We start from the raw sequence: 24,476 nt of genomic DNA on the forward strand, positions 1-24,476 counted from the left end.
CTGACTCTCAATGCATTACCAGTGTACTCACTGCGAGAGGTGCCACCTCTAGTGTAGGCATCCAGCTTTGTCATGCATGTGGTGCATGGGGGGTCTCTTCGCCTTGAAGCAGTGTGTTACCAACGCTGCCCGTTGTCCCTCTGTGAGCACGATACCCTTCCGCTCTCGCTCCCCACTTCAGCACCCTCTAGTTAAACTTGTCTCCGTCTGGTTATGCATGTATGTGAGGAGTCCATTCTCCCGAAGAGTCAATCTATGTCGCTGGTCTGCTCGTCCCGGTCCTGCGTCTTCCTCCGCTTGCCTATTTTCTTGATGTACTCCTGTGCCGCTTGCACTGTTGGGAGCACCACCGGTTTACCCGCAGTCATGATCTTGAGTTTTGCCGGATACAGCATTGCGTATTCTAGTCCCAGATCTCGCAATTTTTTCTTCACTGGGGCGAATTCCTTGCGCGCCATCTGTACTGCCATAGTGTGGTCTGGGTAAAATTCCAGGGTATTCCCGTGATGCGTGATTTTGCCCATGTCTCTGGCCAGTCTAAGGACTGTGTCTCGGTCCCTGTAGTTTAGCAAGCGGGCAATGATCATGCGCTGGGCCGCTCCCGGTTTAGGCGCCGGCGCCAATGATCGGTGAGCCCGTTCGACCAAGAAGACAGATGACAGATTTTCAGCGCCAAAGATCTCCTTCAGTAATGTCTCGACGTAGGTCTCCATTTTACCAGTGTTGGTGGACTCCGGCAGGCCGGAAATGCGCACATTATTACGTCTGGACCTCGCTTCCTGGTCCTCCACCTTTGCCCAAAGACTCTCCAACGTTTTGTCGTATCCACTGCATGCTTTCAATGCGGTCCTGGAGTCGTCCTCCACTTTAGAGATCCTCTGTTCCGCTTCTACTATGCGCCCATCATGTTTTTTTATCTTCGCCGCCATGTTGTCTACCCTCTGCATCACGTTATCCAGTTTGCTGTTCATCTCCTGGAGACTCTGCTAGATAGCCCTGAGGACCGCCTCCATGCCCGCACCTTCAGGCGTCTCCTGTTCGCCTTCTATATCTGGGGTAGCCGCGTTGTTCTTAACCTGTTTCCTGGTCTCGAATGGGAGTTTCGTCTGCTGTTTATCTGGCTTACCCATATCACCAACGTGCTTTTGGGGGCTGTGGCTGTGCGGGCTCGCTGTTTTCTGGGCTCCTGTATTGGCTTGGAAGCGGCGGGCTGGTGTTCTGGATCCCAACAGGGCGGTGGGTCTACTCATCAGTTGCAGGCTGATTGCGCGTGACCCTCCGTGTTGACTCACTGACAGAGTTATAGGCAGCTTCAGCTCAGGCAGCCATTATCGCCGTATCCGCAAGGCTCAGGCACCACTCATCAAATGTGGTCGCAGGGCAATTATATGGGGACCTGGACTTTCCCTAGTCGCATTACAGTGCCATATCTTCTTTGCTGTAGGATCTTCGCTCCCCCTGTGCAGTGTGGCAGAGGCGCAGCTGCTTAATGGCTATATCCATGTTGTCCCTCTTTCCAGTGCCTCCTTGGTTTGTAACACATTGTGGGGTACGTTTGGCAGAAGCTCCTGTGGTCCCGATGCCACTGCTCGCCTGGGTTTGCCGCTTAAAGTTGCCGCTGTCGCACCACTGGCGCCGCCGAATGCTCACCTCCCAACCCCAGTTACAGCTCCCGCCGACCTGCAGTCAGTTGGCGTTGCTCACGCTCGTGGTCTCGCAGCCAGCGCCGCGCCCCACTACCTGGAGGTTTCTTCGCTGGCCTTCCGCCGGTGGTCCCTGATCATCCAGCAATCAGTGTTCCTTAGCGTTGCGCGGGTCCAGGATCTCTTCAGACGCCCCTCTCGTCACAGCGGGTTTGCGTTCCAGCACCTCCGCCATCTTGTGTCCGCTGGAACGCATACCGCATCTCCACAATCTCCGTGCGTTCCCGAGCTCACCGCTGGTTTTCTTTAGGTGTGCTGGCATCGGAGTGTCTCGGCAGGTCCCACAGCGGGTCTGGGCAGCGGTGTGTCAGGCGTCTGGCCGTCAGAACCCGCGGTGTCCACGGATGCCGGGCGCGGCCATCTTGTAGCTTCGCTCTTCCTAGCAGCAATTTTTGCCGTTAACTTCAGTAAATGCCACTAGTTTGGCATTTCAGCACACATCGCTCCTGGGCTGGGTATTCAGACAGGCGCGTCGACCGTTTTCGCCGCTTTTTGGATGTCCAAAGGGGGTCAGAGGCCGCTATTTAGCTCCCCTCCGGCGGAGCTGACACACTCAGCCAGCCATTCCGCAGTGCGCCCTCTAGCGCCCCCAACCAATCCAGGAGTATTGGTATAAACTGCACGCAGTCATTAGCGAAACACTGGAGGTTGAGATCAAGCCAGAAGCGCCCAGATGCCTTCCTAATATCTGGGAACTGACCGACCTATACACACACTATACAATAGGTTACACTCGCCAAGAGGAACATTGCACCTACAATTGCCGACTGGAAAAAATACCTTGATTGGTGTATTCTAAGAGAAAAGACTGTATATACGGCCCCCGAAAATGGTCTAGGATATGGGCCCCATGGAATGCATACCGTGGCAACGTTTGTACTCCTCCCCGTGATTTCCAATGCATTCCGCTCACTTGAAGGATGGCTCCTGGAGTGGGCTTTGCAACTAGCTCCACCAAAAATGCAAACAGCTAAATCTGGCCGTGCCTCTGCTCCATGGTTCACAGAAGAACTAAGCAAAAGGAAAAGCGCATGCAAATGCCTGGAAAGACAATGAAGAAATAATTTTTATCCCATAAATAAAACTACTTACAAATTGGCCTTGAAGGCCCACTATGCTAAAGTTTGAGAGGGGAAAAAAATCTTCCTGGCCTCAAAAATTGAACAAGCTTGGAAAAGTAGCCTGGAATTGTTTAAGATTGTCAAGGCCTTCTCCTCCCCAAGCACAATTAGGCACCCTTTCACCCCTACAGATGAATGAATAAGCCACATGGCGCAATATTTTAATAATAACATTTAAATTATCCAGGATGCATTTGGGACTGTGCCCCAAACAAGCGATGGCATTTTAGTTAAATCCCCCCTTGCCTACTCCAATTTAGACAAGACTCTTTTGGAGGCCCCCACCCCCCCCCACGTCTCTTAAAAAAAATGCAAGTGCTGAAATCTGGCTCTCCATTTGACCCTTGCCCGGCGAAAGTACTGGCCTCTATTGCTGAAGTGATCAGTCCAGGAGTCAACTCAGTCCTGAATCTCTCTTTAGCCGAGGGTTTGATGCCAGAATGCTGGAAACGCTGTCGAATCTTGCCACTCCTCAAAAAGCCTTCGGCAGATCCCTCTATAGCCAGCCATTACGGGCCAATTACGCTACTGCCATACTTCTCCAAGGCTTTGGAGAACTACGTGAACATTATGTACACTGATTTTATAGACACAACCCATGCACTGCACTCCAGTCAGTCTTGGTTTAGATCTAATTTTAGTACTGAGATGGGGCTATTGGAGGTCTCTGACACAATTAAAACCACTCTTGACAGCGGCGGAAAAGCGGTACTGATCCTGCTGGACCTCTCGGCGGCCTTTGATACCATGCCCCATGATTTACTTCTGCACAGACTTCAGGACTGCGGTATCGGAGGCACAGTCCTAAAATGTTTCGCCTCCTTTTTGGAAAGCCTCCAGCAGACCGTATGGTCCCCTCCTTTCTCCGCCCTTATTCCGCCCATGAGGGTCGGTGCTGAACCCAACTTTGTTTGTTCAATCTATAAATGGCTCTCTTGGCACTACCGGTTGAGCATTACAGAGCAAAGGCCATATCCTACCCAGATGACACGCAGCTGCTGTTTACTTACGAGAAAAACGCTGCGCTGAGAGGAGATGAAATTAACAACTGCCTGACTGAGGTGTTGTCCTGGTTCAGACTAAACCAGTTGTGATGCTACTCCGATAAGCCCGAATTTTTTTTTTCGGCCATAGACCTGGTATGGCGTAATTGGTGGCCCCAGGACATGTCCCCAAAACCCGTTTGTCCAGTTACCACCATAAAAAATCTGGAGGTAAAAATGGATGCAGACATGTCCATGATGTCTCAAGTTCAGTCTGTGACTGCCACATGTTTTGGACTACTGAAAATGATGAGGAATTTTCTCCTTCTCCTCTCAATTTCACATAGGAAAACAGTGGTCCAAGCCTTGATAACATCCAGGCTTGACTACGCCAATGTTCTGTATCTAGGCCTCCTGATCTACCTATTAGGCCGCTTACAGGTGGTACAAAACGTGGCAGCAAGGGCCGTCTTGACCTTAGGACTCATATGACGCCTCTTTTGATGTCCTTGCATTGGCTCCCGGTGCGAAGGAGGGTGCACTTCAAGGCTCTGATACTGGTCTTCAAAGCCTTTCATAATGTCGGAGCCTCCTATATTAGGAGCAGAATCCAGCCCTATGCTCCAATCAGAACCTTGCGATCCTCAACGCAGAGGCTGTCGATCGTCCCAAAGTTCGCCCGTTCACGTATGGGCGGACGCTCATTCCTGGTGACCGCTACTAGGCTTTGGAATTGCTTGCCGCTTCACCTGAGACAGGAACAAACTCTCCTTAGCTTTAGGAGAAAGCTAAAAACCTGGTTGTTTCAACAATAGCAAAGCCACCCATAGCCGCTTCCAATTGCTCTGTCAAGAGGGTTAAGTCTGCGCCTGGACACTCTTAGGAGTAGCCGCACACTTTACAATAACATATAACATAACATATAGCCTATAAAGAACCAAAGAATACAGGAAAACAAAACAATTCTTTGTATCATTTGCCAATAGTTTTCTTGGACGACCAGTCACACAGAATACCATTGCAAGAAGGATTGCACAAGCCATACAGTTGTGCCACAAACAGGCAGGTCAAACATTGCAAAGAGCCCCACACGCTCACTCAACAAGGAAGAAGGGAGCAACAGTAGTTTTTCTAGCAAATACACCTATTCAAGACATTTGCTAAGCAGCAACCTGGTCTTTGGTGCACACATTCACAAAGCACTACTGCGTGGATATTCAGATGAATAAGGAAGCACAAGTAGGACAAAAAGTCTTGCAATATATATTCACAAACCAACGCTCATCTTCCATTCAACCACCACAAGAATAGCAAACAGCTACAAAGTCTATGCACAGCATAGCGAATCCAGAAAAGATTCACACTGCAAAACACTAAATTTTCTTACCTGTCGTTGTAGTTTTGCATCTTGAAGAATTTTCTGGATTTTCTGGATTCAATAGCGAACCCATCCTCCTCCGCCAGAAAGATGAGACATGAAGAAGAAATAAAGAAAACAATATGTGAAAGAAACAGGTAGTATTAGATTCCTTACCTTAGAATATCCCCAGGCGTCAGTCTGATGTCGGTTACCGACCCCCATCGCCGGTGCCTGTACTGCTTAGGGGCCGACCATGATGACAAGTCCTGCTCCGACTGCCAGGCCTTGACTTCGAAACCTAGGCGTAAGCGGTCCTGTAAGCGCCTCGAGCTCCGACAGTCGGCCCCACGCCGCTCGAGGTCCCGGTACAGGAGGAGGTCGAGGGACTGGTAACGGGGCCGGAGTCAACACAGCTCGGCGAGTCGACACCACTCGTCGGGCTCCAAGTCCTCAGATAATAGGCACAAGAAGTCGAAGAAGCAACACCGCTCTTTTGACTCGCCCGATGCTCGTGCGACGCGGCCGGGAATTCGGGCGACACCGTAGGCGTCGGGGCCTTCCCCATACCCGCCGGTCACTGGGCAGAACGCGACGCCAGAGGAGATTGATGCCTTCCTCATGACCATGAGGTCGCTCACTCCTCCGTCGGGTTCCGACTGGGAGCCCAAGCGGGCCGGGTGCTTCGGCCCCGGTGCCGTCGGGTGCTTCGGCCCCGGCGCCGTCGGATCCAGATCGCCGCTGGTCGACCTAACGACCCCTCTGCCGGCGTCGACTCCTAGGGTGTCGCCCACAACGCCGTTCCCGGACGACGTCGTCCCTGATCCCCCCGTCGATCCGGTGCCAACGTCAGAACAGCGTTGATCGACGCCGCATTTAACGTCGAGAGAAGTACAATACTTCTATGATCCGGCCCCATCATTTGAACCTGAGTACCAAGAGATGGAGGGCGAGGCGGATTGGGAGGGCTCTGTGGACCCTCTGGCACTGGAGGGCCAGTCTTTTCAAGACTGGGCAGGTAAACTAGGGGAGACCAGTGGTTTGGAAACTTCGCCCGACACTGTATTTGTCTCCCCTCCTACCGTGGCTACGGAGGAGGGGACTGCCTATAGTGTGGTGTTGACGAGGGCAGCCAAGGCCTTGTTCTTGAGCTCCCCGTCGCGGCCGTGAGGACTAACCTCCTCACTGAGGTCCTCAAACCGCAGGCAAGCTCTTCGGAGCCTCTACTGCCGTTCAATGAGGTCTTAACTGACGTTCTGTTGGGCACTGGGTCCTGGCCCGCTACAGGTCCCCCTGTAGATAGGAACGTGACCAGACGCCACCGCCCAGCCCCGGGCGACCCTTGTTTTCTGCCCCCCTCCCCCCGAGAGCCTGGTTATCCAGGCCTCTAATTCCCAGACCGCATTCCTGACAGCTCCCCCTGATCGGGAATCCAAAAGGTATGAACAGTACGCAAAAAGGTGTTCTCCTCACTTAGGTTGGGGTCGGTCAACACCGCTTGCCTTTTGGGCTGTTATACCCACTCTCTGTGGGACACGGTTGCGGACGTGCTGCCACAATGCCCGGAGGAGGCCCGGGTTAAACCCGCCCAAGCCCTTGCGGAGGGTCGAGATTCGGCACGGTATTCTATTCGATGTGGGCTGGATACCACGGACTCACTAGGCAGGCCGATTGCAACGACCGTGGCGGTTCGCCGCCATGCCTGGTTGAGGTCCGCCAATTTTTTGGCTGATGTCCAGAACACCCTTATGGACATGCCGTTTCATGGCCGTCGCCTCTTTGGCGACAAGGCAGACAGTGCGCTTGAGCGCTTTAAGGACTCCAGGGCTACGGCCAAGTCCTTGGGCCTGTCTGCCCTGTGCCAGCAAACTGCTGCCTTTCGCTCATTTCGTGGCCAAGGAAGGGGCACCCCCACATGTCCTGCCAGTCACGGGCCGCAGACTAACATTCAGCGCGGTGGCGGACGTGGTAACCGACATGGCGGTACCAGGTGACAACGGCGAGGCCAGTCCACATCCACCCCGGCAGCATCCGCCTCAAAGCCTTCTAGTCCGAGCTTTCAGGCCCATTTAACGCCAGTGGGGGTCAGGGTTCGCCATGACCTCCTCCACAGGCGCGACATCACATCGGACAGGTGGGTGCTGCAAACCTCCCCTTCGAGGCGACCCCTCCAGCCATGCCATCGCAATACCACCGCGTGTTGGGGGACCATTTGAAACTTCTGCACGAGAAAGTTGCGTCCCTCTTGGCCAAGGGGACCATCGAGCTCGTACCTGGGCCAGAAGTAGGGTGTGGTTGCTATTCCCACTACTTTCTGGTTCCCAAGAAGGGCAAAGGGGGCCTATGTCCTATCTTGGACCTGCGGAATGTCAGCGGCTTCCTCCGGAAGTAGAAGTTCAAGTTGCTGACTTTGGCTCAGGTCTTAGCTGCCCTGGACCCCGGAGACTGGATGGTAGGGTTGGACTTGTAGGATGCTTATTTCCACATCCCCGTCCTGCCAGCCCACCGGCGCTACCTGCGGTTCATGGTAGGCCACGAGCACTTTCAGTTTACCGTGCTCCCCTTCGGCCTTACCAGCGCCCCTTGGGTGTTCACGAAAGTGATGGCGGTGGTCGCAGCTCATCTGCGCAGATTAGGGGTGTCAGTCTTCCCCTACCTCGGACACTGGTTGTTGAAGGCGGGCTCGCCCCACAGTCGTCAGCCACCTCCAGACTACCGCCGACCTCCGTCACCTGCTGGGGTTCTCCATCAATGTGCTGAAGTCACACCTGTGCCCCTCTCAGAAGCTCCTCTTCATCGGAGCGGTTCTAGACTCGGCGCAGTTTTGGGTTTATCCCCCCGAACAGCGGGTTAGGTATATTCAGGCTCTGATTCCGATCTTTCAGCCTTTATCCCGAGTCTCGGTCAGGTTGACGCTGCGGCTTCTGGGGCTGATGGCCTCCTGCATCCTTATGGTGCATCACGCCAGGTGGCGGATGCGGGCACTGCAGTGGGACCTGAAGTTTCAGTGGGCCGAGCATCAGGGCAACTTGTCCGACCATGTATTGATCTCGGAGGGCACTGCAAGACAGTTGCAGTGGTGGCTCACGGACCGCGATTGGGTCAGCGGCAGATCCCTCTCCTTACCCCAACTGGAGCACATTGTTGTGACGGTCGCGTCCCTCATGGGCTGGGGGGCCACATGGGAGAGGTGGAGATCAGAGGCCTCTGGTCTCGGGCAGAGTCCCAGGGCCACATCAACCTTCTGGAGCTGCGGGCATTTCAGCTTGCACTGAAAGCATTCCTCCCCTCAGTCCGGGGGAGGGTAGTGCAGGTGTTCACGGACAACACCACCGCCATGTGGTACTCCAACAAACAGGGCGGGGTGGGGCTCTGCGCCTCTGGCAATGGATGGAACATCAGGGCGTGACCCTGGTGGTTCAACACCTGGCAGGTTCCTTGAACGCCAGGCTGGACGAACTCAGCAGCCGGTGCATGATGGATCATGAATGGCGTCTGAACTCGGACGTGGCGCAAGGTCTCTTTCAGCAGTGGGGAGAGCCTTGGTTAGATCTATTCGCCACAGAAGAGAGCGCGCAATGTCATCAGTTCTGCGCGTTGGAATTTCCAAGGCGGCACTCGCTCGGAGACGCTTTTCGTCGCGAGTGGAGTTGCGGTCTGTTGTTCACCTTTCCGCCTATACCACTTCTGCCCAGAGTGCTGAAGAAGATCAGGCAAGACCTGGCCCAAGTCATCCTTGTGGCTCCGGACTGGGCACAAAGATACTGGTATCCCGAGCTACTCGGCATGTCAGTCGATCCCCCGATTCGTCTGCCTCTTCAGGAGGACCTTCTGTCGCAGCAGCAGGGGACGGTCCTCCACCCGAACCTTCTCCAACCTCCACCTCCATGCGTGGAGATTGAGCGGCGTCATTTGAGGCCATTTGACTTGCCTCCTGAAGTCTGCGATGTGATTCTGGCAGCCAGGCGTCCCTCCACAAAATCGGTATACGCCTGCAGGTGGAACAAATTTGTGGCATGGTGCACAGCAAAGGCTGTGGATCTTCTACCTCTCTGCCATTTCCACCTTCTTAAGGCTCCCTGATCAGCCCTCTCTTTTCAAGTCCCCAGTTGTAAATAGGTTCTTGAAGGGCATCGTTCATATGTTTCCCCCTGCTCCTTTCGTGATGCCTCAGTGGGACTTGAATCTAGTTCTGATGTGCGCTCCCGTTGAGCCACTTCACAACTGTCATGTTCGTCTCCTTACTCTTAAGACTGCATTGCTGGTTGCCATCACCTCTGCCAGGAGAGTGAGTGAGCTCCAGGCTCTTTCTTCACAACCTCCTTTCCTTTCTGTCCATCCGGACAAAATTGTGTTGGGGACGCGACCCTCTTTCCTGCCCAAGGTAGTCACAGCCTTCCACATCGGGCAGTCCATCACTTTGCCCACCTTCTTTCCGCCTCCGCATCCCTCGAAAGAGGAAAAGAGGCTCCGCCGTCTGGACCCAAAATGTGCGCTCTCATACTATCTGGATCGCACACGTCCGTTCCGGGTGGATGACCAACTCTTTGTTGGTTACGTGGGCGTTAAGAAGGGACGGCCTGTGCACAAACGAACCATGTCCCGGTGGGTCGTTTTGTGCATCAGCTTGTTATTCACTGGCTAAAAAGGAGCCTCCTGTGGGGCTGCGTGCCCATTCCACTCGGGCCACGGCAGCTACTACTTCCCTGCGTCGGGAAGTCCCCTTGCAGGACATCTGTCAGGCAGCTGCGTGGTCCTCGCTTCACACATTGGCAAGACAGCCAAGTTCGGAGAGATGGCTGTTTCGGCCGTTCTGTTCTCCCGGACATGCTGGTGTAATTATTGGTTCGCAGACCCACCGCCGGGGTTGGTATTGCTGGGGTATCTATTCTAAGGTAAGGAATCTAATACTAACCTGTTTCTTTCAGATGCACAAGTTATTTAACTTCGGTAACAATATATCTATAAGAAACAGTAGTTAGTATTAGATTCCTTACCGCCCCACCTATCCTCCCCGTTCTGCGAACCGATATCTAGGGTTAAGGTCATGCCTTTTCAGGGCCCTAGTTTCATGGCACCAGTGTTGGTTTTTATCATGGCTCTGCGTTTCTGGCGCGGAAAAGCTGTGTATAAGAACTGACGTAAGCGCGCGAGGGTGGCGTCTAAGTACTTCGCCGACGACGGACACAGAGCCGCAGACGACGCCTAGCAACTTGCAGGGTTACTGCTAAGCAAAAGTTTCCGGATCCAGACTGAGGCCTAAGGTAAGGAATCTAATACTAACTACTGTTTATTACAGATATATTGTTACCGAAGGTAAGTAACTTGTGCGATTGCACGGGAGGCAATCATTACACTGAGGGTTGCCACCCTGTCCTCTTTTGGACCCGCCCACCGGAATTTGATATTTTACTTGCGGCGGGAGACAGTGTCTCTCAATTAGCCGCTAAGCACTTTTTTCTGTATTACGTGTTTGCCTTCAACAATGGCTGACACGCTTTTTATTTCTCCGTTCTTGGCTTGTTTGTTCTACGCTTTGAGATTTTGAAAGCATGGTCAGGAATTTCTAACTATCAACCTTTGCAATGTTCTGTGCCATACTCCACAGGAAGACTCTTTTGCACAAGAAAAAAAGAAATGGTAGCAAACCGGGCTCCGCGTGTTTGCGAATTGTACTGACAAACGAAGAAAAACAAAAACTTACACTAATTGTTAACGTCATCCATATGCTCCGAGTTTTATCTGACGGATATCCTCACAGCCCTGCGCCCCTCCCAAGACATTGCATTGAAGTAGCAGTATGCTGTGTGGCTTCCTCTCGCAAGGACTTGTTTACAAAACGCACGTTATTTTTTTTGCTACTGGGGGAAAAGGGCAGCACGGCCGGCAATAGCGCTCGTTCTTAATGATGTTACATCTGCGGTTTCTTGATCATTACCTAGGCGTAGCTGGCTGTCTTTCCAGGTATTTGATATGTCAATTGCCTGGCTTGGTATGTCATATTCGGCTTTGTGCTGCGGTGTTTTCACCCTCCTGTCAGCCGTTTCGGCCTGGTCCTTTGTCAGGTGTTACAGGGGGGATGCTTCCCTGTGTTGACGGCTAGGCCCGTCCCACTTGTTTCTCCTCTTATCTTCCGGCTGGTTGCTTGTTGGCTCCCTGCTGCGCCCGCCTGGACGATGTGGTCTGGGCGTTTGGTTCCGTGGCACTTGTCAGCGTCCAGCTGCGACCGCCTGCTCTTCGGGTCTACGGCCAGTGGCCTTGGAGAGGGGCCTGGCACCCCTGCTTTTAGTTTTGCGGGAGCCTTGTGGGACTATGTTTTTCTTCTCCCACATGTCATACTGCTGAGGCGGTATTCTGTCTGGTTTATTGACTTCCAGCTGTGATGAATTCGGCTGCCCTCTTCACTGGGTGGAGGGCTCTTGTCTTCGTTTCTACCCCTTCTCCTTGGAGTCTCTGGGCTGCCCTTCTTCCTCGGTACTCCTCTGCGTTGCCTGTACCTCTAGGGCTTCTGATGGAGGTCCCTGGTACATTGGCTGCTGGCCTCCTTTCTAATTGCCCTTGCTTTCGCCTGCTTGGTGAGGGCTGGGCTGCTTCTTGTGTCATTATAACACATCCCCTATGGGGCCGGTGTTCTTCCACGATGCTGAGGTTCTCTTCTGCTTGGGGGGGTGGACTGGGCTCTTTCCCCTGTCCCTGTGACTCATCCCCTGTTGGGGAGGACTGGGCTATTTTACCTGTCACTGTGATTTGTCCCCTGTTGGGGTCTTGTGTTCGCCTGAGCTGGAGAGGTCCTCTCGCAGACCCTCATTCCCCTTGGGTATGGCTAGGGCATCTATTATACGTTAAGGCATCTGCGGCTAGTAATCTCTATCAGATGTACGAGTTACTTACCTTCGGTAATGGTGTATCTGGTAAAGATGATTCTAGCCGCAGATTCCTTCACGACCCGCCCTTTCTCCCCGTTCTGCGAGGACCCATTTTTGGTCTTCTGCACTCGCCTGCCTCCGGTAGGTTGTCTTCTGCAAGTTCCTTTTCTTACTCCCTCCCTAGGTGGATGCTAGTCTTGTGGTTTGCTCCATTTCTTCCCTTCTGGGGATTGGTTGATGATTTTTGCGGCTCTGTACCCTAGTCTCCAGTGTGAGGTCTGCTTGTGCTCTTCTTCCTTTCGTTGATTGCACTTATGACTCCTCTGCAGTCCTTGGGGTTGAGGTCTCTTGGCTAGATCTCGACCCTTAGCTCTTTTTAGGAGATGTCTTTCCCTGCTGGTGTTGTCTGGGGTTGAATTGTCGTTCCTCTTCCGTTCTGGGCTGTGGCTTCAGACTTCTGCTTCTGCTGTGCATTTTTTGCTTGCAGTAGCTGTGCTCTGTTCTTCCCTTCCATGACTTTTGGTGCCGTAGTGCCTGGCACTATTCTGGATGTTGCTGTTCCTCACCATTCGTTTCTCTCTTTCTGTTTAGCTGATTTTTTCGCACACTGTTCCAGTATTCTCACATATTTTGTTTGTGATGGCTCCGTGATGTGGCGCAGAAAAGTTCTTCGAAGAAAACTGATGTAGGCGCGCCAGGGTGGGACTTATGTATCCTCACTGACATCGCGGACGACATCAGGGTGGAGTCACGTGGTGCCGCCCACCTGGCGTGCAGGGATGCTGTGACAAGAAAGTTTTCCGGATCCAGTCCCACGCCTGGGGATAATTCCACGTTAATGAATCTGCGGGTAAAATCGTCTCTACCAGATACACCGTTACCGAAGGTAAGTAACTCGTACTTCACCTCCCTTGGCGACCCTTTAGGCTTTCGCATCTGGCTGCAGACCAGATTTTAACTCGCAGGAAGCGGCCTCAAGGGGAGAAGCTCGCTCCGTTCTGAGCGGCAACTTGTACAGCCATGTCTGAAAGGTAGAAGGTGGTCGTACCAGCCCCAACCTTCCCAAGGCACTCTTTGTAGTGTATACTCGAAGACCACTCTCTTGACCGTTATTCTATCGCCCTTTTGCCTTACAGTGTTTAATTCCGGAGCTTCAATTAAGCGTTCTGTATTTTGGCAACAAAATCTCAGAGACATTAGTTTGTCAAGGATACAACAGCGCAGTCAAGTGGGAAAGCTGAGATCAGATCTTTGACCTCGATAGTTTGTGCTGAGAATCTCAGACATGTTCTAGTTAGGATATTACGCAATACAGTCAGTCATTGGTAGCACGTGCCCTGCAGACCTTAATGTGGAATGCAAGAGGCACCCACCACCTTAACCCAACCGCCTGTCCAGGACTTTAAGGTGGATTAAAAAACTGTGGGGGGGTCTCTCAGAGGGGCATGGCCAATGTAATTAATGGCGTGGCTTAAAAACACATAAGCTAAACATCTGTGCTTAGCATAGTTTGCTGCCCAACTTTTATTTAGCTTTTCTTTCATTACATCCAGATATATGATACAACAAGTATCATCATACCTACTACAAGTCAGGACTATTAGCTGGCAGCAACGATGGCTTGTAAATAATATTGAAATAGCTTCCACTTAAAGCCCTGGTGACACCACGACAATGTTGCTGCTTTTTCAGTGTTTTTCAGCTATCTCCCTATATTGTGCTTCTCTTCCCGCCTGTGCGCTTCTCCCTGCCCCCTCCATGATGCCCTTGTGCACTCCCAATCCACGCTGCTTTCTCGTTCCTGTCCTCCTAACGCTATGCTTTAACTTACTACACAGCTAAGAAATACACTTCTAACAACATACAACCACTGCATATGTTATGTTATGTTATGTTATGTTATGTTATATTTACTTTTGTATAGCGCGCGGCTACTCAAAAAGAGTGTCCCGGCGCTTTGAGTAAGGAGGGCTACAGCGTGATAACATAACACAGTTAAAAGAAGAAAAAGACCACAGACAGAGAGGACATACAACAGAACGGCGGCCTACTGGGTAAACAACCAGGTTTTGAGGCCTTTTCTAAAAGCAAGCAGGCTGGTGGCTCCCCGTAGTGTGAGCGGCAGAGAGTTCCACAACTGTGGCGCCAGTAGTCCAAAGGAGCGACCTCCCAGGCGCGCTCTCTTATCACATACATACAATCAATAATACATAGCTATAACACAATACCATTAGCAATGCAAATGGCTTTAACTTAAACAAAGGCGAGACCTATTGCATTTCCAATGCTTGTTATTTGAAGTAATTGACTGTTATCTGTTGTTTCCTACTGTATTCTAACCCACTCAACTTTGAATACACATCACTGCCATACTATATTGAAAGAGGTAAGTGCCTAAAAGGTCATCCAGTTTGGAGTGCAGTAATACTGTGGCCCAAGGACACTGGCATTGCCACAACAGACAGTGTCCAGTAGTCTCTGACTGCACCAGGACCCCAAGATAGGCTTCACAACTAGTTTTCCCATTATTTCAATGAATATTCAACTTGGTTAATTTTTTATTTATTCACAATATTAATCATAGGGTAGTGCTAAGCATTTATTGCACACATATAGGCAGTAGGTGAGACACACATTCAATAAAGTAATCAGACACCAAAATAACACATCCTTTTATATGAGTGTAGATACCAAGATCATCGGAATCAGATAAGTACTTTTCAAGTATGAATTTGTACAGTTTTTAAAAGTTGAGAGTGCAGTTTTTGGGAGCAGTAATGTTGACCTATTAGTGAAAAACATGTACTGCATTCGGGCACTTACATCGACTGTTCTCAGGTACTTGAGATCAGGATAGGGCAAGGTCCAAGGCCACACCAACAGGACACCTGGGAGACTCTGGAGTGTCTGGGTGCAGAGATGTCTTACACCGTTAGGTGTCCTATTCACTTCAGTGGGGAACAGTCTGGTCAGAAAGAGGCTGCAAACAGGGTCTGGGGGACCATTCCGGGGGAACCTACGGTGGGCTCAACCCTTGAGATGCTTGGGCACGGGGACACCATTGGTCCACTTCCCCTCAGGCTGTGGGACTCTGGTGCAGTGGTGTCTTTTGGCATAGGGTTCCTGTTCTGGAGTCAATTGCAGTTAGAGGAGGCCTGCAGAGAGAGGCTTGGCATAGATTTTGTGGGTCTGGGGACCCTGTTGGCACTGTCACTCCCTTGGACTTGGGCTGTGGAGCCAGAGGCAGTGGTACTTTGAAGCGTTGGGTGGCAGCTGTCAAAGACTCACTTCTTTGTCTTTGTTCTGCAGAAAAGGGACAAACAGGACAGCTGCATATCTCTGTGTGGGTCCCACTATCCTTGAAGTCCTTCGAGGTGCAGGTCGGGTTTCCTCGGCATTTGGTGTCCAGTCTGGGTATAACAACCCTTGGTCGCTGCAAGGGTTGCAGTACCCCAGGTATTTGTTTTGTCCGGTTCTGGTCGGTCTTGGCTTCCCTGCACATGGAGGAAGGATGGATCTGACCTGTAGGAGCACAACTACCTCTTCCTGGGCACTGCTGCTTCAGTAGTCCTTGAAAGCGGCGGGTGTACCGGGGTTTGCTTCTTTGGTGCTTGCAGCAAAAGATGACCTGTCCTGCAGCTGCTGCGTCTCCAAAGCCTGGGAGACCTGCCAGCACGTCTCCCAGGCACCAGGAACTCCTATAGAGCAGAGGAGCTGCTTCCCTGCATCTTTCAGGCATCCAAAGAGAACTGAAGACTCCCAAGACAGCGAAAACCCTGCGCCTAAGGACTCCACTGAACCCATGGCCGCATGCCCGAGTTGAAGTGGGCCAATGATGCCCTCCAGAGACGAGTCCAATGTGGTGTCACCCCCAATGGACTAATGTCACTTACAGCCTCTGTTCGCAGGCCCCCTCTACCATGACTGTTCCTGGTAAGGAAAACCCAATGCCTAAAGATACCTCTGCACCTGTCGCAGCTGACGGGGGGAGAATTGGGCAAAAGGTGTCCCTATGTCTCCGAGCATCGTGAGGCCTGAGTTTCTCTGTTGGTTCAGCCACACTGGCCTCTCACTCCAAGCCTGCAGCCTCTTTAGGCGAAGAAAATCCCCATAGACTAACATTGGGCCCCCAACGCTGTTTTGCACCCCTGCACCTGGCCGCTCTAGTGCAGCTTGTAGAGGCTTGCTGGTGCTGCCTTGGACCTTGCTCACCACTCACCTTAAGTCTTGGAGATTGGCCCCGTAAGTCGCTGTATTGTACCTGAATGGCGTACTTGTTTTTCCTCTCATAGGATAACATTGCAGCTTCTGAAAAATGCTGTCGACTTTTTCAATGCAAAAGTATTTCCACTGAAAAACATACTTACGTGATCATATTGATTCTCGTGCCTAAATATACAAAAACTGTAGAACAGTGAAGGTTTTGGATCCTACATCTGCCCAGCCCGGATCTCAACAACAGGGAAAACAGAACAAATTGGCTGGACAGGAAAATTGACAAAAAAAGTTCTACAGACACGCAGTCAATATGTACCACGTGACCACAGGGTTTATATCCCAAACAAATTTATTTTCTTTTTTACTGAAATTGTCAAAGTTTCAAAAACACGAGCACAAACAAAAAACCATCACAACAGTAAGTTCATGTGTACAGTATCTACAAATATACAAATTTACAAATGTACAGTACTTACAACAACGAGTCAAACGAAGCAAATAATAACGACACACCAAGGAACAGTAAAACATACAGTGATCCAAATAAATTGCATTTATATACAGTGCAAAATTAGTGCATGAAACAGAGGAGAGAACCAGTCCTTAGAACTATGAAACCAAGGGACAAGCGAGATAGATGGAAAGGAGTGCCTGCCTGTCTACCAAAACCTGTGGTCAAATGTTTATATGGGGTTGCACGACTAGGGTCCAAAGGTAATTTTTGCTAACCTTGGGAACCCTTCTCTTGTGGTTACTCACTCAGCCTACAACACCTGCGCTGCAAAATGTGAGCCGTTCTCCATCCTGAGTGTGCACCGCTTGGCGGGCATCACGTCTTCAGTCCATCACTGTGTGAATTACAGGTATGATTCACATTCTCTAAGGCCTTGCGCTATTGCTCTAAACATCCCAGACACCCCGGTTTGTCATCGTGCTGAGTACTTTTTTGTATGTTCTTTCAGAATTGACTGCTCAGTGAGATTTACCGACACTACGGCATCTTGTGTGCCCCTGTGCAGGTAATCATTTTTTCTTTCTTGTGGAGTCAGAGTAGACCGTTATAGTACTATGATATACAATTCTGACACCAACTCCGTATATCGTTACAGATTTACCGTCCCCAGTCCCTGTCCTAAAGAGAACCTACAACATCTAGGTTTGAAACGCGTCGACACTCCCACCCTGTGGCAACCTCAAAGGGTGCCTCTAGGATATAATTCACCTTACTACTTTGGACCCTAGTCGTGCAACCCCATATAAACATTTGACCACAGGTTTTGGTAGAGAGGCAGGCACTCCTTTCCATCTATCCCGCTTGTCCCTTGGTTTCATAGTTCTAAGGACTGGTTCTCTCCTCTGTTTCATGCACTAATTTTGCACTGTATATAACTGCAATTTATTTGGATCACTGTATGTTTTACTGTTCCTTGGTGTGTCATTATTATTTGCTTCGTTTGACTCGTTGTTGTAAGTACTGTACATTTGTAAATTTGTATATTTGTAGATACTGTACACATGAACTTACTGTTGTGATGGTTTTTTGTTTGTGCTCGTGTTTTTGAAACTTTGACAATTTCAGTAAAAAAGAAAATAAATTTGTTTGGGATATAAACCCTGTGGTCACGTGGTACATATTGACTGCGTGTCTGTAGAACTTTTTTTGTCAATTTTCCTGTCCAGCCAATTTGTTCTGTTTTCCCTAAATATAAAAAAAGATATGTGTTATTTTTATACATTGGTGTGGACCTCCTACTTGTGTCTTGTACATCATTTATTGACTATTGTGTGTATTTGCAGATCTCTAACACTCCTCTCTGATAAGCCTAAGGTTGCTTGACCACACTAGCCCCTAGAAAAGCACCTTGGGGTTGCTAGAACAAGCCTCTGCTCACTAGTAAGGTAACATCTGGACTCTTTTGGTATATCATATAGGGGCATATCTAGGAAGCCGTTTGCGATTCGCAAACACCGGAATTAGCAGAATTCCGGCGTTTGCGAACCGCAAACGGCGTTTTGGTATGTATGGGCCACATTGCAAAATAAGGAATCGCAAAAATTGCGATTCCTTTTTTTGCTCAAACATTTAAGGAATCGCAATTTTGCGATTCCTTAAATGCTATGTAGGGGTGCCTTTCAAATTGCGATTTTGGCTTAAGGAATCGCAAAATACCACCTACTCCAAGTAGATGGTATATTGCGATTTCCCGTCAAAATGCATAAAAAAAAAAACAAAGTGCCATATGGCGCACAGACATGCCCTTAGGGCATGTATGTGCGCCACGTGTACTTACAGGTACATTCCAGGGGTGCAACAGGTGTCCTTTGGACACCCTGGCCCCCTTGGAATTGCGATTCTCAAATTGCGATTTTCTCATAGAAAATCGCAATTTGAGAATGTATCCCCATTCATTCCTATGGGCCTCTTCTCAAATAGCGATTCCTTAAAAATCACTATTTGAGAATTGCAAAATGTAAATTACCTACATATGCCCCTTAAAGAGGAGTAAAACCACACAGGAGTCGTACCGATTGACGAGCAGCAACCGTGTGTGAACGCCAAAGGGATGGTGTGATATACTATTGCAGAACACATCCACCCCCACGAGGTTGGTTGCCGGTAGGATCATTAAGGGCAACCACCTGGCTCATGATGAAACACTAGTGAGGTGAAGACTGACCCCAAGCCCTGACGAAATTGCCTCAAGGTACTTTGACAATGAAACATGTTGGCCTTCCCTAATTGAAGTGGCTTACAACATCGTTTGTTTTTTATTATATATTTATCAATCTGAGTAGGCTCACGGCATATATTAAAGTTGGCATTGTTGCCAGTGGGTCCTATCTAATTTTTAGCTTGGAGAAGTGATAATTTCCATTTTCTTTTCACTATGGGGCCACAGTGGGATAGCACATGACAAGTATTTGCGGTGCATCCCTTTGCACATCACTAGGTTTTCCTTGTTTCACATGTTTTCACTGATTTCATTTCTTGGTCTTCAATGGTGATAAATACGTGAGCAGACTGGTGAGTACCTACCAGCAGCTCCCTTGGTGATGCCTACGGGAGGTACATTAAGACCTTCACACACCTTTTTTCTCTATGTGCACTTACATATTGGGATATAAGTGGGGTTGACAAACTTTTAGAATTGGATAGCTAGACCAGGTTCCGAGTAGCAATTTTTAGAAGCTATTCGCTAGTACGACAGCTGAGTACCTTGCCCGTGAGTCTCTGAAAAAGTATTGGTCTATGTCCAGAGCAGGTCTTTGTTGATATATTGTTGTTATGAGTGGAGGGTTATTGTATATATTATATAAAGAGCCAGCTTCCTACAGTTCTCAAGAAGATCAGGAACGACAGGGCCCAAGTCATTCTTGTGGCTCTTGACTGGGCTCAGAGAATTTGGTATGCCGAGCTGTTGAGCATGGCCATTGGTCCTCAAATTAGGGTGCCCCTCCGGGAGGGTCTTCTGTTGCAGCAGCAGGGGAGGGTTCTCTACCCGAACCTGTCAATGCAGCAACTTCATGCTTAGAGATTGAGCAGTGACAGTTGTGCGGTTCGACCTTCCGCACAAAGTCTGCACTGTTATCATGGCAGCCAGGCGTTCCTCCACCAAGACTGTATACGCCTGCCACTGGGGCAGGTTTGTGGGATTGTGTCCAGAGAAACAAGTTGACCCTCTTTCTGCTCCCCTCTCAGGTCCTTCTCTTTATCATTTCTCTTGCACAGCAGGGCTCTGCCTAAAGAACTATATGTTTGCCATCTCAGCTTTTCTGCGATTGGCAGCCATCCCTCTTCAAATCCTCTGTTGTAAATAGGTTCTTGGTTGGTTTGCAACACATTTCCACCTTCGTCCTTCATCATGCCTCAGTGAGATGTTAACCTGGTCTTAACTTTTCTGATGTGCGGTCCCTTTGTGACATTGCACAATTGTCCTCTCAGACTCTTTCTCTTTAAGACGGCTTCCTGGTGGCAAAAACATTTGCCCGGAGGGTCACTGAGCTTCAAACTTTGTCATTCAGGCCTCTGTACCTAACCATCTACCCAAACAAGCTGGTTCTTCACACTAGAGCTTCCTTTCTGCTGATCCTTTTCACTTCCTTTCATGTAGGCCAATCTATCACTGTGCCTATTTTTTCCGCTCTGCCACATGCCTCCAAGAAGAGGAGCGACTTCACTGAAGCAACCAAAAAGACCAATATCGTTCTGCCTTGACTGCACAGAAGAGTTCCAGGTGGACGACCAACTCCTCATGGGTATGTCAGAGCAAAGAAGGGAGAGGCCATGCAGAAGCGGACCATCGCCCGATGGATCATGCCCTGCATTAAAATCTGCTACACATTGTCCAAGAAGCAATCCTCCACCAGAGCTAAGGCTGCGACCACTGCTTTAGCATGTCGAGTTCCTGTCCTGGACATCTGACAGACAGCAATATAGGCGTCTCTGCACAAGTTTACCAAGCACTACTGCCTGGACACTCAGGTCTATTGCGTTGGGAATTTTGCCTGTTCTGTCCTGCAGGACTTCTTAGTGTGAAATTGTTTTGCAGACCCAGCTCCTGGGAGGTATTGCTTGGATATCTATTCTAAGGTAAGGAATCTGTAGCTAGAAGTCTCTATCAGATGAACAAGTTACTTTTCTTTGATAATGCCTTACTTGGTAGAAGCTCTAGCCAGCCACAAATTCCTTACCAACACACTCAATCAGCTCGGTCTACGAACACATTTCTAGGGACAGGGCTTTCCCCTTTCAGGGCCTAGTTTTCCACACCAGTGGTCAGTGTTCTTTGTAGCTTCAAGCTCCTGGCATGGAAAGTCTTGAAAAGAATCTGACGTCAGCACACAGGGGTGGCGCCTATATTGACACCTCGCACGTCACTTCCCGCGCTTACATTGACACATGCAGCCGACCGACACCACCAACCAGCACGCAGGGATACTGCTCACAAAAAAGTTCCAGATGCGATCCTACGGATAATTCAAAGGTAAGGAAGCTGCGTCTAAGAGAGTGTCTGCAATAAAAGGCGTCACTGAAGGTAAGTAGTCTGTTCTTCAGTGCATTGTTAGAACATAATTATGCAGTCTTACCATGTTCTTGGGCTTTATTCAGAGTGATACATTCTTTTAGAAATTTCTCTTTGCACCATAATTGCTAAAGACATTTATGAGGAATATTTCAGTTTCCTTCCAAAAATAAATACCTGTTATGTAGGCTTTTCCTACCATTTCCCCCCAGATAACAGCTGTCTTAAGCCTCTAAAAGCATGTTTTGCTTTCTTCTTGAGACAATATTTTGCTCATGTAGTGGAGTTCTTAAAACAAATGAAGCCTTGAATATTTTGTTTTGTTGCATATTATCAAACAGGTCCTGTCATTGGAGTTGGATCTATAGTGGAAGGTCTTCCTGGCCCACCGGGCCCTCAAGGTTTTCCCGGACTCCGCGGCCCATCAGGGTTCAAAGGTACGTCTCATTTAAATATTTGACATTGACGTGTGCTATCTTAGCACACATGGGGAGCAGTGTACAAAAGCATTTATTAGTATGTGAAGTAGTGCAGTCATAGTGCTAAATGCCTTCATAAATTGGTCTCAAAATTCTAAAATGGAATATTTATACACATGTAGAACAAATGGTAAGGGCTGTGCCCTGTTTGCACCTTTCCTAAAAGAGAGCTGGACATTTCAGCGCCAGTTCACAGAGGAAGGTGTGAGTATGTCTAATTGGCCCCAAACGGCTCATGAGGATTCAGGTTTTGGCTGCCAAGCTTGCACTAAACAAAGGAAGACCAGACTCCGCAACTAAGAGACTGCAGAAACTTTACTGGTTGCCGGTAAAAAAAAGGTGCATCTTTAATGCTTTATGCATACTACATAGGCCAGTAAATGGCACAGGAACCAGAGCTCTTCAACAGGAAGTTGAAATCTATATAGTCTGGCACGAACCTTAAGATCATCCCATGCCGACCTAGTATCTGTTCCTTCTTTCAGAAAGACAGGACTTGGAGGTAGAGCCTTCCAGGTAAAAGAATCTCAGCTATACAATAACCTTCTACTCTCCCTAAGAACCACCATCGGAAAAATCTAAAGACCTGGCTCTTCCCCTGGAAATGGAGGGTTAAAGTACAGTAGCACAGTGCTACCTTTTGTTAATAGACTTTCCCATCTTTACTGAGAGTTACCAGCACCAATATGCCCTTTGGGTGATAGTTGCACTATATAAATGATAACTAATAATACAAAAAAAGTCAACAGTTTTAGGTAAGTACATACTGTCAAATGATTGTGATTGATAGTGAGCTTAAATTTACCCCACCTTCATACCTGTCTTGTGAGCCTCAAGCATTTTGTGTAAGCATCAGTCCTAAAAATAGCAACTAGATAAAAACAAAGTGTTCTTGACAAACTCTAATCTTGGGAGCCATCAGCTAGTTCTTAATGGACCAACTCAAACAACTGGCTTCTTGGCCGTCTGTAAATTAAATGTGCTAAACCGTGCATCACTCCAACCTGTGAGCAGAACAAGATTTGCCTATGTCCAGGAAAGAGAAGGAGAACCAATGATTTATTTGCCTTCAGCACAAGCGCCAGTAGTACAATGCCTGCATGCCTTTCCCCACTGGAAGTATATGAATATTTTCCATGGGGGCCTCCAGGCTGGCACCACCTGTGCTGCAATCCCTGAGGTACCCCTCCAACTTATATGTCCCGGGTGTCTGGGTACCATATAGTAGAGAGTTACAGGTAAATTAGTCATTTGCAATTGGATACTGCCAATTCTACAGACACTTTAGGGTCCAGGCACTAGAACTGAGGTGTGGTTAGAAGGCTCAGAGCACTCATAGAGTCGAAAAACCACACAAATAGAGGCATTTCCTTACAATTATTATTTATGAAGGAGCCAAGAATAAATAACCACAGAACTAAGGACTTAAATCTCAGGCACCTGCAATGTAACAATGTCTCTTGTAGACTTTATAGCAATAAACCTTTTTCATAACCGAAATTATACAACTATAAAAGACAGAAATGGGGCAGGTTTGTGTATACAGGGCTAATAAAGTAATCAACTGGTGCAAGATAAACCTTAAAGACTGAACTGTCTATTTCTTCATGCAACTTAAACATGGTAGGTGTTGAAAGATGGCAAGGTCAGTCGATGTTTTACCCCTCTTAAACCTGGCAATAACCATCAGAAACACCAAAACGCCTGGCCTGTTAGTCATGATAAAGTATTGGATACTAAGAGAAATGACCATATGAATCACATTCAAATATTTCTGACTAACCTGTCTCCATGAACACAGAATGAACACAAGAGGATTAGGCGGGGATCAGACTATCTGCTGGAGCCCTGGTGCCCCTAACATTTCTTCCATTGTAGAGTTCTTCAGCAGGAATTGAGTCATTCCTCATGTGCCCTAGGCACAATCTCAAGTCATGCAAAGGCCTCGCTTGTAAAGGCAGCATTGAATATTGATACTATAGTATTCCAGAATGTCTAAGATACACACTGGCATGATGATGTGTCATTAGCATCAAACACGCGTAGAAATGTTGAATGCTGGCTCTCCAAAAAAGCGATCTTAAAATTAGAAAATGGGGACAAAAGAATGATTACCTCTGTTCAGTTTGTGTCCTGTCCCAGTTTATAGTTGCTGCTATGAATATACAAGGTTCAAACAGCAAACATACATCTTCACCTTCCATACCATACTTAAGGTTATAAAGATTATCATTAACCATGTCTGTTGTGCCAGAGCATTGCATAAAAGAAGTGCTTCATTTTAAATGTCAGTGCACTCTGATCGTAATGACCGCGATATTTCAAACTGTTCCTATATTTTCTTCCTCATTTCGAAATAAAATTGCATTGACCTCGTTAGACAGTGTGAATACGAATTGTTGCATTTCTATCTTGACGCATTTCCATCCTCCCTTTACCTTCCAGGAGATGCAGGAGACTGTGATTGTGAGAATGGTGAGCCAGTCGAGGGACCCCCCGGCAGACCTGGCATCTCCGGCTTTCCTGGATTCAAAGGGTATCGAGGTGATCCTGGTGTGATGGGCCCTCCTGGAATTCCAGCATCACCAGTAAGTACAACTCGAAAACATTGAAGAATATTAAATAGAAGCTGGGAATTCACTAGCAGGCCTTGGATTTATTTGTGAAAACGTGTAATGCTTTCCAATACTAAGAAAAGAAAGCTTGGCTCACCCACTCCCCTTAT

General features: G+C 48.9%; 1 protein-coding gene across 2 annotated transcripts in view; it reads left to right on the forward strand.

The window, feature by feature from the left end:
* COL4A6 (collagen type IV alpha 6 chain) overlaps positions 1–24,476 on the forward strand; it is a 759,488-nt gene that overhangs the window by 505,675 nt on the left and 229,337 nt on the right. For both annotated transcript variants that reach the window (XM_086918466.1, XM_086918467.1), the window contains exons 21-22: positions 21,614–21,709; positions 24,197–24,339. In XM_086918466.1, coding sequence (XP_086774592.1) covers positions 21,614–21,709; positions 24,197–24,339 — 239 coding nt within the window. The remainder of the gene's footprint in view (positions 1–21,613; positions 21,710–24,196; positions 24,340–24,476) is intronic.

The sequence above is a fragment of the Lissotriton vulgaris genome, chromosome 4_1 (assembly GCF_964263255.1).
Source record: "Lissotriton vulgaris chromosome 4_1, aLisVul1.2, whole genome shotgun sequence".
NCBI classification, from domain to species: Eukaryota; Metazoa; Chordata; class Amphibia; order Caudata; family Salamandridae; genus Lissotriton; species Lissotriton vulgaris.